Source organism: Poromitra crassiceps (assembly GCF_964638095.1).
Source record: "Poromitra crassiceps genome assembly, chromosome: 18".
NCBI lineage: Eukaryota > Metazoa > Chordata > Actinopteri > Beryciformes > Melamphaidae > Poromitra > Poromitra crassiceps.
Window position 1 is genome coordinate 25,284,183 of NC_139636.1, and position 13,109 is coordinate 25,297,291.

General features: G+C 47.1%; 1 protein-coding gene across 1 annotated transcript in view; it reads right to left on the bottom strand.

Moving 5' to 3' along the window:
* otud7a (OTU deubiquitinase 7A) overlaps positions 1–11,942 on the bottom strand; it is a gene marked incomplete at its 3' end in the record, with an annotated part of 34,665 nt that extends 22,723 nt beyond the window's left edge. The window contains exons 1-6 of the mRNA XM_083654481.1: positions 11,855–11,942; positions 5,948–6,133; positions 5,111–5,329; positions 3,559–3,660; positions 2,028–2,155; positions 347–459 (exon numbers count right to left, since the gene is read on the bottom strand). Of these exons, the coding sequence (XP_083510607.1) occupies positions 347–459; positions 2,028–2,155; positions 3,559–3,660; positions 5,111–5,329; positions 5,948–6,133; positions 11,855–11,939 (833 nt within the window). The 5' untranslated portion in view covers positions 11,940–11,942. The remainder of the gene's footprint in view (positions 1–346; positions 460–2,027; positions 2,156–3,558; positions 3,661–5,110; positions 5,330–5,947; positions 6,134–11,854) is intronic.
* Positions 11,943–13,109: the final 1,167 nt, after the last annotated feature.

Here is a 13,109-nt window from a genome sequence, read left to right on the forward strand (position 1 = left end):
GCCCAATAGGGCTCTCTGATCTCTTTCGTGACGAGTAAAATCATTGATTAGGTTGCATAGTTGTTTTCTGTACTGTTGACAAAATGTGATATTGTAAGTCGCTTTGGACAAAAGCGTCCGCTAAATGACATAATGTAATGTAATGTAAATCTAGCTGGATTCAGGTTAAAGTAATATAATGTGTGTTGTGTCTTGGCAACAGAGACGTGTGTGTGTGTGTGTGTGTGTGTGTGTGTGTGTGTGTGTGTGTGTGTGTGCGTGTGTGTGTGTGTGTGCGCGTGCGCGTGCCTGCGTGTGTGTGTGTGTGTGTGTGTGTGCGTGCCTGCGTGTGTGGTGAAGAGCTTACCCTCCGCTGGTGTTGCCGTTCTTCGTGAGGTGAGTACGTGGTTCACTGGAGGCCAACTTCAGCAGCTCGTTCCACTCTCTCTCCCACTCCTCCTCAGTGTACACCAGCCCTGACTGTGTACACACACACACACACACACACACACACGCACACACACGCACACACACACACACACACACACACACACACGCACACACACACACACACACACACACACACACACACGTAGGAAAATGGAAATTCTGGTGAGCACGTGCTCATGCTCACCCACATGCCTATTATTATTCCACTTCTGTGCTTCCATCTACATGGAGCTTGTTTCCTGAAGCTCTCTGTCCTCTCACACACGCAGGCACTTTTGAATACATACATACATCTGGGCTAGCCTATCTTTGACAACAAGACTTTACATTAGATTGGCAAATGTTTTAATCTATGGATATTAGAGCTGTGCGATGTGGACGAAAAATCATATCTCTGTATTTATAGGCTGAATAGCAATACACAATGTATTTTCTATGAAGTGGGCTAAATGTTCAGTTGTAAGTCAAAGCCACAAGTGGGATTTTTATTAAAACAACACTGTGATCAAAATAATATACAAAGACAGGGTTTCCTTCCCTCTTTTAAAATAACACTAACAATGTCAACAACATGTAAATGGAAAATAAAATAAATAACCTATAAGGTGCTTTCACAAAATATTATTTACATAATGAGATTTTGGATAAATAAGTTATTTATCAAAAATCTCATTCTGTAAATATATTTAAAATAACCATCAGTAATGTGGATATACTGTAATGACTGAGTGGTTAAAGGCAAATAATAGAACAGCTAGAACAGTCTGATACGATCAGAAAATTACATTACAGGTAATTTACTGTAATGTAGCCTTTAAAACCAGGAAAAGACAACGATATATCACAATATTACGATATCCAAAATCTAAGAATATGTCTGGTCTCATATCAATGTCTCAATTATCTATATAATTATTGATATACTGCCCAGCCCTAATGGATATCAAGAGAAGGGCGAGATAATGCAGAGGATTTGACAGTGTTAACACTGCTACCAACCAATGTTAACACTGCTACCAACCAATGTTAACACTGCTACCAGCCAATGTTAACACTGCTACCAACCAATGTTAACACTGCTACCAACCAATGGTAACACTGCTACCAACCAATGTTAACACTGCTACCAACCAATGGTAACACTGCTACCAACCAATGTTAACACTGCTACCAACCAATGTTAACACTGCTACCAACCAATGGTAACACTGCTACCAACCAATGTTAACACTGCTACCAACCAATGGTAACACTGCTACCAACCAATGTTAACACTGCTACCAACCAATGTTAACACTGCTACCAACCAATGGTAACACTGCTACCAACCAATATTAACACTGCTACCAACCAATGGTAACACTGCTACCAACCAATGTAGGCATCAAAGAAGGAAATGGATGAAGAAAAAGAGCAGCTTTTCCTTGCGGCATTAATCCAACTATGGGACCCAGGAAGCTAAAACCAACACTTATTACCAGAGGCTAGAAAGGGCTGGTCCCTCACTGCTCCTATGGATTTAATAATGTGTCATTAGCAGAAGAGTGGAAGGGATGCATTTAGACGCCGCAGCGTGGGAAGACGGCCGCTCTCCTGACCTCCTTGTTCTGCTGGATCTGCTGCCACCTCCACCTCCTCTTCAGAGCCGCTCTCTCCGCTCCGCTCTTCATCATGGTGTACAGGGACTTCCTCAACATCAGGTCTCTGTCGTGGAAGCCCCACATCCCTGATCAACACACACACATGCAGGCACACGCACACACACACACGCAGGCACACACACACACACACACACACACACGCAGGCACGCACACACACACACGCACACACACACACACACACACACACACACGCAGGCACGCACACACACACACACACACACACACACACACACACACACGTGTGCACGCAGGCACGCACACACACACACGCACATATACAGTCATTAGTGCATGTTAGGACAGAGCAGTGGTTCTCAAGCTGGGGTCCGGAGACCACCAGGGGTCCTTGAGTTGGTTCCAGGGGGTCCCCAGCAAACTGATGAATTGTTAAACTTCAACGTTATTTCATTTACAAGAAGGATGATTATTTGGATCATAGTTTCTCTGTTATCTCTCTACATAGAATACAGATAGTCATGGAATTCTGGACAAAATCAAATCCAACAATAGAAATATTACGGGGTTTGGGTCCAAGAGACAAAATCTCATCAAATAGGGGTCCTTGGCTCTAATGTGGAGTAAAGTAGGGGTCCTTGATATAAAAAAAGGTTAAGAATCACTGGGATAGAGGATCTATGCCACCAAAATGGCACAATAACATAATCATAGTCATGCTATAGCACAAAGGGATACTTCAAAATTTTGGGAGATTCGCCTATTTGCCACATTGCCGACAGATTAGTCTGGGTGCCTGTTTGGGGGGAGGGGAACTGAGGGGAATATAGCATGATCCTCCTACACGCCATGTCCTGCCGGTGAAACTCTTCACTGTCAGGTGAAAAGAAGCGGCTGGCGACAGCACATGTATCGGAGGAAGCATGTGCTGGTCTACGGCTCTCCCCAGATCAGCAGAGCGGGTGGAGCAACGATCGGGACAGCAGGGGGAATTGGCCAAGTACAATTGGGGAGAAAATGGGAGAAAAAGTGAAAAAACTGAACTGCTCTAACATACATGAGTATGTTGATGAATGATTCTGAGAGAGAAGCTCATCTCTTCCCTTCATGTCTCAAAATGCCTCATCAGGTGTCTGTCAATGCAGATGACATTACAGTCGGTCTGGTGCATCCCTCCCCAGCAGCTCCTATTCTGTTCCAGCACTCCTCACACTGGGGAGTCGGCCATCTTGCTCAGCCTGGCCCTAGATAGGCTGTCAGCCCTGTACGCTGCGGCTGACGGTCTCCTACTCTCTGTAGGTCACTTATCTCCCCCCTCCCCTCTCTCTCTCTCTCTCTCTCTCTCCTCTGGACTGGTATGACTACTGTTATAGACAGCTGTGACACTGACTGATGAACATGGCAGTTGTTCCACATCAAGCTGCTTGCCAAATGGTTTTTCTTCAAGCACTGTTACACCAAATATGCTTGTAATATATATGAAGTATTATGTATACATGACGAGTAGCTCACCTAAAGAGGCAGCATGCAGCAGGCAGTTCCCGTCCCCTGTGGTGGCCAGGGGAAGCAGCTTCTTACAGCTGGTGCACATTGTGGACCACCAGTTCAGACGACCTGCACACACGGAGAAAACAGTTGCATGCACTGTCAAGATGAAGAATGTAACGAGGACCTCTGAAAACGTTTGGTACAAGTAACAGAAAGCAGTTCATAGATACCAACGCACTGCTTTCCATCTATAGCGCTCCATGTTCTTTTAAATGAGTCATATTTAAAATGTAACCGAATGTCTCTCATTATTGGATGGATCATGTGCAAATAGCAATTAGCCAGCGAGCATGGCGAACATTGTATGCAACGATTAGCATTAGCCCATTATGCTAGCACACCCGCCCTCAAATGCTCAGCAGTCTCCCGAAAACAACTCTGCGCGTCTTCCTGCCCCATATAGCTCCGACAGTATCTCCACTGCCTCTCCCCTGAGCCTGGCTCCCTCGCTCCCCTCCCACAGCACTGCGTCCCCGAGGGAGCGGGGGCTGCCTCAGGGCTCTGGCGCCACACGCTGCTTTGCTGCATGCAGCATCGCTGCTCCGAGCCCGGGCTGATCCGACTACATCAGTTATTTAGCAACGGTAAACACAGAAGAGGCTCTGAATGATTTGCCCCACTCAGTGCAGATGTGCTCAAAATGCAGATGTTTTCATTTTGTCTTCCTTCATTTTCTTTCTTTTTTTTTATTATTATTATTTCAATTGCCAGTCTGTTTAATTATGTTATATTGATAAATCGCCCAACCTGTATTAAAGCATGACATGGCACTATCACAGCTGAGATTCAAACGTCCCATCCCAGATCAGGTGGAGTGAGGCGAAAAGAAAACCGGTTGTTCCAATTGATTTTACCTTTACTTAATTATAAATAAATACTTTTTTATATGAATACCTCAGCTCTGTGTCTTTACAAGCAGTTTGTGATGGATACAATTTAGATACAGTCTATCACGGTGCCGTGAGATTTGTTACAGCTCCAGCTGTAAATCCAGGGCTGGTTGGCTCAGTCAGTGGTAAACTTTTATTTATAAGACTTTTTTTAGGACAGCTTCTGTCTTATTTATGCATTTACATAACACGGGAATGTGGAGGTCAGTATAGTTTGCTGCTCAGCTGACTGTCCCCAAATCTTGAACAGAATTAGGTGAGAGAAAGCCTTTGTGGTACCTTCTGCGTGGAAGAGCCTGCTGAAAGATCTGAAACTTCACTAAACTAGTTTCTCTCCGTGAGTTCAAAGCTTTAGCCTGGAAGATGAATACTTTAGGAATTGGATGCTTTGAATTTGTTTGTTGTCGTGCTTCCAGACGAGGGTGCATCTCTCACTCTCAGTCTCACCGTCTACTTCTCTCTCTCTCTCTCTCTGCTATTGACTTGCACCGGTGTTTGAAGTTTCAAGTGCTGCTGCTGCATGTTTGGCCAAGCCTTCGGAGTAAATTTCACATTAAGATGCACAGGATCCTCTTACATATCTCAAATGAGCAGTAGAATAGTATATTATTGTCTATAGTACTCACCAGCCTGTTCCAGAGCCATCATGGTGGACTGCTCTATGAGGTCTCTCTCTATGAAGCTCCTGAAATCCTCACTGTAGACACTGAGGTCTGGCAGCTGGAATGTGGAGATGGGCATCTCAAGAGGGAACTGCTCGCTGGTGCACTCGCTGGCCACGTGTAGCCGAGCCAGGGAGACGATGGCAGAACTGGCGTGGGAGATGCCGCGGGACAGACGCTTCTCTGGAGGGGAGATCGAGGGACGGAATGGAAAAAGACAACTGTCGGAAACAAAAATAATAATACAAACGCAGACATGTGGAGGCCATCGGGGACGGTAATATTGTAAGGTTGTCAAAAGTATCAATAGTATGGATACAAAAAATTTGAAACGGATACAATACTCATTTGCAACAGTACCGACACCAGCAGTGCTTTCTCTTTTTTCCCCTCCCTATCTTTAACAAGCTAAAAGTGTTCTGATAGCCCAGATGACTAGAGCAGGGGTAATCTGCTGTGTTGTGATAGGCTGATGACTAGAGCAGGGGTAATCTGCTGTGTTCTGATAGGCTGATGACTAGAGCAGGGGCAATCTGCTGTGTTCTGATAGGCTGATGACTAGAGCAGATGTAATCTGCTGTGTAAGTGCAACGTTTTGAAAGCGTTCTATCGGGCCTAGAATATGGAGAAGCGTGCGTCCGTCCGTCCGTCCATATGTCTTTATTTTTATGCCTCTTGATGTGTTGTCATTCCCCCCGTGGTACTGAAAATGGTATCGACTATCGATATTTTCCTGGGTATTGCTATAGAAGTTAGAAATTCTAATATCGTGACAACCCTATAATATTGCCGTGTTGCTACCTTGGGCGTTGTCCTCCTGCTTGTGCGCACACGGCCTGTCGATCTTGCTGATATGGTTGGGTGTGTCACGTGTCTCCGGCGGCTTGTAGTAGCGGCCCTCATTGAAGACTTGCGGCAGGTTGGCAGTGTGGACCTGCCTGAGCTCCTCATAGTCATTCAGAGCAGCACTGAGGTCCCAGTTTTTACCTGCAGAACACACACACACACGCACACACAGACAAAGGTGTGGGTGACGGCCACCTGACACTGAATAGGAATATCCAGAGAGAAATATTTCCACTAATAATCGACTGTAATGGCAGAGGTGGCCCATGTCAAAGAAGGTAAGGTAGTGCTTTTGTCTGAGGGTAATATGCTGCATCATCAAGAGGACGGCTACGTTGGATGGTGCAAAAAAAAAAGAAGAAGAAGATTGTGAGGTAGGGCGATAAGGACAAAATCAAATATCACAATATTTTTTACCAAATACCTCAATATTGATATTGTGACAATATTGTAGCGATACTATTGGTGCTTTCACAAAATATTGACACGTCTTGCAAATTCAGAAAATGACATCACTCTGTAATGCAGCATTCAAAATCACACGTAGGCCATATCACGATGTCAAAAATCTAAGACATCTAGTCTCATATCACAATATCAATATCATATCGATATATTGCCCAGCCCTATAGTTCAGCAGGATCATCTTCACGAACGTGAATCACTTTTATGCCTTTTGAAGCGTTTTCTAAAAATGGTGTTTTAAAAAAATCACATTTACATTTAAAGAGTCATAAAAATGATTCACATTTGTGAAGATTATCCTGCTGAACACAAATTACCGCTCCCATAAACCTTTGCTAACCACAGACCTTATTTTATGCATTGAAGTGAAATCCCCATTCCAAAAACCCCATTGACTTTTCCCTGTAAGATCCAACACGCTACTTCCGGACTCATTCCTGCGGTGCTCTATTGTGAGTCACACAAAGTGACTCACACACGCGCACGCACGCACGCACGTACACACACACACACACACACACACACACACACACACACACACACACACACACACACACACACACACACACACACACACACACACACACACACACACACACACACACACACACACACACACACACGAACAGCTGTCTCCTCTGGGTGCCGTCTCTCTGACAGAAATCTCTTCCAGGTTTAGGAGACACAAGTCAAGCCTCAGTCTTATTATAACTCGGTGGTCTGACGCCACCGGAACTACAGAGTAGCTGTGCAGCGTCAAAAAGCACACATTCACAGCTACGACTACATCAAAAGCATCCAGGAGGCAGAGAGAGACGCAGCCAGCGTGTGTGTGTGTGCCCACGTTTACTGTAGTGTGTGTGAGGGAGGCTACATTACTTCACTCCCTGTCTAAGAGAGCTAGAGGAAGTGCTCCTCTCTCCTCCAGACAGGGCCTGAAACCTGGCACCACTCGTCGTCGTCGTCAGTCGCGTCGATCGATGCAAACCCGATTCCGCCTTATGGATTTCTATGCTTTCGCTGGTGGAATCCGAGAAGACGATATGAAGGTTCAGCATCACAGCCACTCACTCAGCACCTGATGCATCCTCTTCACAGGCTGCTCAACATTAACTCTTCACTCAATATGCAGCATGTAAAGCATTGTTGCAGCGTTGTTAATGTCCCACTCGCTCCTCCATTTGAAATGGCCGGAGTCAGCAAAAACAAAACCGATATATTCGTCTGTACTATACGGTACATTATGGACATACAGTCATTAAAGCATCCATTAGAAACACACTAGCTGCACTGAACTCCACATTGATTCCTGTTTTCTCATTAGGGGATTTTGAATTAAACCTGCTCGTCATGTGTGTGTGTGTGTGTGGGGGGGTGACACCTGTCCACAGGGACAGTGGAAGTTGAGTTTAGATCGTCACTCCTGTAAAAATCTATCAGAATTATTTAATTACAAGAATGCATTTGGCTTTAAGCAACAAGAACAACAAAAATAATATTTACCAAATTTTCACTTGATAATTAGTACCATTGCTTACTGTTCATATACAAGTAAAGGCACACTGACACTTACAGAAAACTAACATTTCCTGCTGATCCAGTTCTACACTGCCATCACCCAGTCTGTCCTCTGCAACTCCATCACTATCTGGTACTCTGGTTTGGGTCTGCCACCAAACAGGACAGGCACACACTAAGACGGACAGTCAGGATCACAGAAAAAAGTCCTCCAGAGTCCAGAAAAAGGCAGGAAAGATCATCACTGACGCGTCCCACCCTGGCCTGGCCACGATCTGTTCCAACTCCTCCCCTCCGGCAGGCGATACAGAGCACTGCAGTACGCTAAAACCACCAGACACAAACACACTTCCTACCCACAGGCCATGTTAATCATAACACTTAAACTAGCTACTTGAACACTTAGCTGAAACACTGGAAAACATTGGAACTAGTTTACTTTTGACACTTTACCAGTTTAAACACTCAAAACCAGGAACAGTAATATTCCTGCGCAGCAACCTGTAGCACCTACCCCCATGTACTGTATACAATCCCCCCCCCACGTACGTACACGCATGCATGCATGCATGCACGCACACATGCGCACACACACACACACACACACACACACACACACACACACACACACACACACACACACACTTTGGAATAAGTGCACACACAAGATTTGATGTAATGTACATTTACTGGGAAATAACTGTGCAATATCTGACTCAAGCCTCGTTCACGTAGAACGGTAAATAACGGTGCAATATCTGGAAATATATCTGTATAAGCCTTTGTTTATGATCCTGTGAGGCTTATTTATACTGTACATATACTGTACATATCCATTCTTTCATTATACATATTTAAAATAGACACTTTACACCACACTTATTGTAGTGGTTAATGCAAAACTTTGAATTAGTAAATGTTTAAATGTACTCGTGCCTTGTTTGTTTTAACTTGTGCATACCTTTTTCTGTAGGTGAGTACTTCGAGAGCAACGCAAACCGGAGTCAAATTCCTTGTATGTTGTGTACATACAATGAAGCTGATCCTCCACCAATGCATAAAATAGATTTGTGTGCTTCAACAATATAGCCAACTGTAAGTTACTTGTGAAAATTGAAAATCCCACCTTTCAATCTAAAGATTGGTGCCTCAGTAGTGTGTTTAGGCCTGTATCAATATCCGGATTCAAAATGAATCTAACAATGGAGGTCAAAACCCTTGGATACTATCTATGGTGCAGATTCAGTGCGTGCAGCAGCCTCTAGGGGGAAGCACCACATGTGCCTGTCTGTCTGTCTCTCGCTTGTCTGTCTCCTCACACAGACCAGAGGGACACAGAGCAGCTCACTGAGGCGGGTCTGGAAGGCTAATGGCAGAAATAAGCAGCAGGCATTATATATATGACTGTTTGAGACAGGACATCCAGGCCCATCTCTGTCTTGTCTGAGTGCTCTGTCTTGTTTTGTTAGCCTCTCTCTCTAGTATGCCCCTGTGGCTAAGTGCCAAAGCAGAAGCAGAAAAAAATGAGACAGAGAGAGAGAGAGAGAAAGAGAGAGAGAGAGAGAGAGAGAGACGCCCCACACTCTCATTCATCTGTCACGCCAGATGCAGGGAGCAAACTGCATGCACACAGACAGAGAAATGAGGACAAGCACGTAATGCACCACTCCCACAAACACTCCCACTCTGACCACTCCCACAGACACTCCCACTCTGACCACTCCCACAAACACTCCCACTCTGACCACTCCCACAAACACTCCCACTCTGACCACTCCCACAAACACTCCCACTCTGACCACTCCCACAAACACTCCCACTCGGACCACTCCCACAAACACTCCCACAAACACTCCCACAAACACTCCCACAAACACTCCCACTCTGACCACTCCCACAAACACTCCCACTCTGACCACTCCCACAAACACTCCCACTCGGACCACTCCCACAAACACTCCCACTCGGACCACTCCCACAAACACTCCCACAAACACTCCCACTCTGACCACTCCCACAAACACTCCCACTCGGACCACTCCCACAAACACTCCCACTCTGACCACTCCCACAAACACTCCCACTCGGACCACTCCCACAAACACTCCCACAAACACTCCCACTCTGACCACTCCCACAAACACTCCCACTCGGACCACTCCCACAAACACGCCCACTCGGACCACTCCCACAAACACGCCCACTCGGATCACTCCCACAAACACTCCCACTCTGACCACTCCCACAAACACTCCCACTCGGACCACTCCCACTCTGACCACTCCCACTCTGACCACTCCCACAAACACTCCCACTCGGACCACTCCCACAAACACTCCCACAAACACTCCCACTCTGACCACTCCCACAAACACTCCCACTCGGACCACTCCCACAAACACTCCCACTCGGACCACTCCCACAAACACTCCCACTCTGACCACTCCCACAAACACTCCCACAAACACTCCCACTCGGACCACTCCCACAAACACTCCCACTCGGACCACTCCCACAAACACGCCCACTCGGACCACTCCCACAAACACTCCCACTCTGACCACTCCCACAAACACTCCCACTCTGACCACTCCCACAAACACTCCCACTCGGATCACTCCCACAAACACTCCCACTCTGACCACTCCCACAAACACTCCCACTCTGACCACTCCCACAAACACTCCCACTCGGACCACTCCCACAAACACGCCCACTCGGATCACTCCCACAAACACTCCCACTCTGACCACTCCCACAAACACTCCCACTCTGACCACTCCCACAAACACTCCCACTCTGACCACTCCCACAAACACTCCCACTCGGACCACTCCCACAAACACGCCCACTCGGACCACTCCCACAAACACGCCCACTCTGACCACTCCCACAAACACGCCCACTCTGACCACTCCCACAAACACTCCCACAAACACTCCCACTCTGACCACTCCCACTCTGACCACTCCCACAAACACTCCCACAAACACTCCCACTCTGACCACTCCCACAAACACGCCCACTCTGACCACTCCCACAAACACGCCCACTCTGACCACTCCCACAAACACTCCCACAAACACTCCCACTCTGACCACTCCCACTCTGACCACTCCCACAAACACTCCCACAAACACTCCCACTCGGACCACTCCCACAAACACTCCCACTGTGAGGATGTCATCCTAATGGAAGGCTGATGAGTGTGGAAAGGCTTCAGTGGCACATCCCAGTAAAGTAAACAATTCTGCATCTGCATCCAAAGCTTAGAATACTTTGGAGCTATGAGAATATATATTTTTTTACATGCATTTGGTCAACATGAAACATACAAATGCTGTGCAGTTCTTACTGGGTTGGGGTTGGGGTGGGGGATAAAATCAAATCAAATAAAACGTCACTATTGTACTAACCTTAGATATTGAAGCCAATACCAGTGATTATATGGGCAGTTTGTTGTTGCTGTATGCACTTCTGCTCTCCTGTTTTTTCCCCTGTAGTGGGTATTTCCACTTCCCCCTTTCTCCTAACCTTAACCCCCTTCATTGAGTTCCAATGAATGGGCACAAAGCTCACCCTGGGGAGTGCACTCGTAAAAGCATCACACTGGCCCACTGCTGCAGGACCTCTCCTCCCCTCCTTCCTTTCCCTTCCCTATGCTCTTCTTTCCTCTCCTCTCCTCTCCTCTCCTCTCCTCTCCTCTCCTCTCCTCTGCTCGGTTCAGTACGTACAGCCGTAGCACAACAGCGAAGCAGATGATCAAAATAGAAATTCCCAACTATCACAGCCGAAATTGAGTCTTCTGCAAAGCATTTCGACCCAGAGTCTCCAGTCTCGGAGACGACGTAGGACAGCGTTGTGTGTGTCTGGTCTTACCTTCCAGCAGGTCTCTAGCCAGACCCGGTTCTGCCCCCGTGGACCGAACAAAGTCTGACAGGACCGCGTCCATGTCCAGAGTCATGTGGTCATGTGTGTGCGCTGCCCAAGGTGCAGCGGTGGCCTTGGTGGACGCCAGCCTTCACGTTCTCATCTGCAGAGGCAGAAAGTAGAAAGACAACAAGCTCTCTTACACACAGCGCGGTCTTAAATACATTCCAGCCACCAGCGGCCATCACTCACTAACCAACCAAATGAGAAAATAATTACCTGATTGAATCATACTTCTTATTTACATCCTTGCCCAGCAGTCTCAGTCTGCTTGTAGTGATGCATAATGCTTCATAGTATTCCGACTTGAACGTACTGTGAGTTGCACTCCCACTCCCACTGCTCCTCCCAGCTCTTACTAATGGTCCTAACATAACATCCAGCAGTGCCGATGTAATAGCAACAACACACAGGCCTTATCCAGGACACACCTGCCTCTCCCAGCAGCCTCTGGCCCATCGCCCGCGCTCATAACAACACCAACCCTCTTCCTGCCACCGAGGGTCAAACGGGGGTTTCTGGGTGTGATCCAGTATCTTGGACCACATCAGCACTCTGAGCCGGACCGAATGGAACGATGACTCAGTGTTGTTGAAGGAGTGCGACGCTCTTTGTTATGTCTTTAGCCGGAGAACATATTCACACGATGGCGACAGACTGCAGCACTCGGACTCTAATGAGCAACACGCGTCGCCTCGCTGCAAGGTCACCAACAACACTTCCGAGGCGCGATCGCACGTTCACTCCCTAGGCCCGGGGAATGCGGCGGGCGCGGCGGGAGTGTATATCAGGCATAGCTTCCATTCCACTTTGAGGCTGCGTGGGCGTCAGAGGAGCGGGCGCTCGCAGCGTCGTCAGTGAAGAAACAAACGCCCACAGGTTTATAGCGCGGGCCGGACACCGGGCCTCTGTGTGCGGACCAGGCAGACCATTCCTTGGCTTTGACCCAGGAGTGAGAGCAATGCTGGAAAACGGCTAGATACCCCCGGCCCATGGCTCTGAGCAGTGAGCAGGGGAGGGAGTGGAACTCTTAGCGGCGTTCCACGTGATGTGACTGTCCAACAAATGTTGCTATTTCTGAAGCTAAAAGAATGTTAATGGATTAGTCTGTCGTGTTTACAGCTTCTCACAGGACCCACTGATAAAAGGGTCATCATAACAGGTCATCATGGTACATCTTTATAAACCGTGGCTGAATCTGACG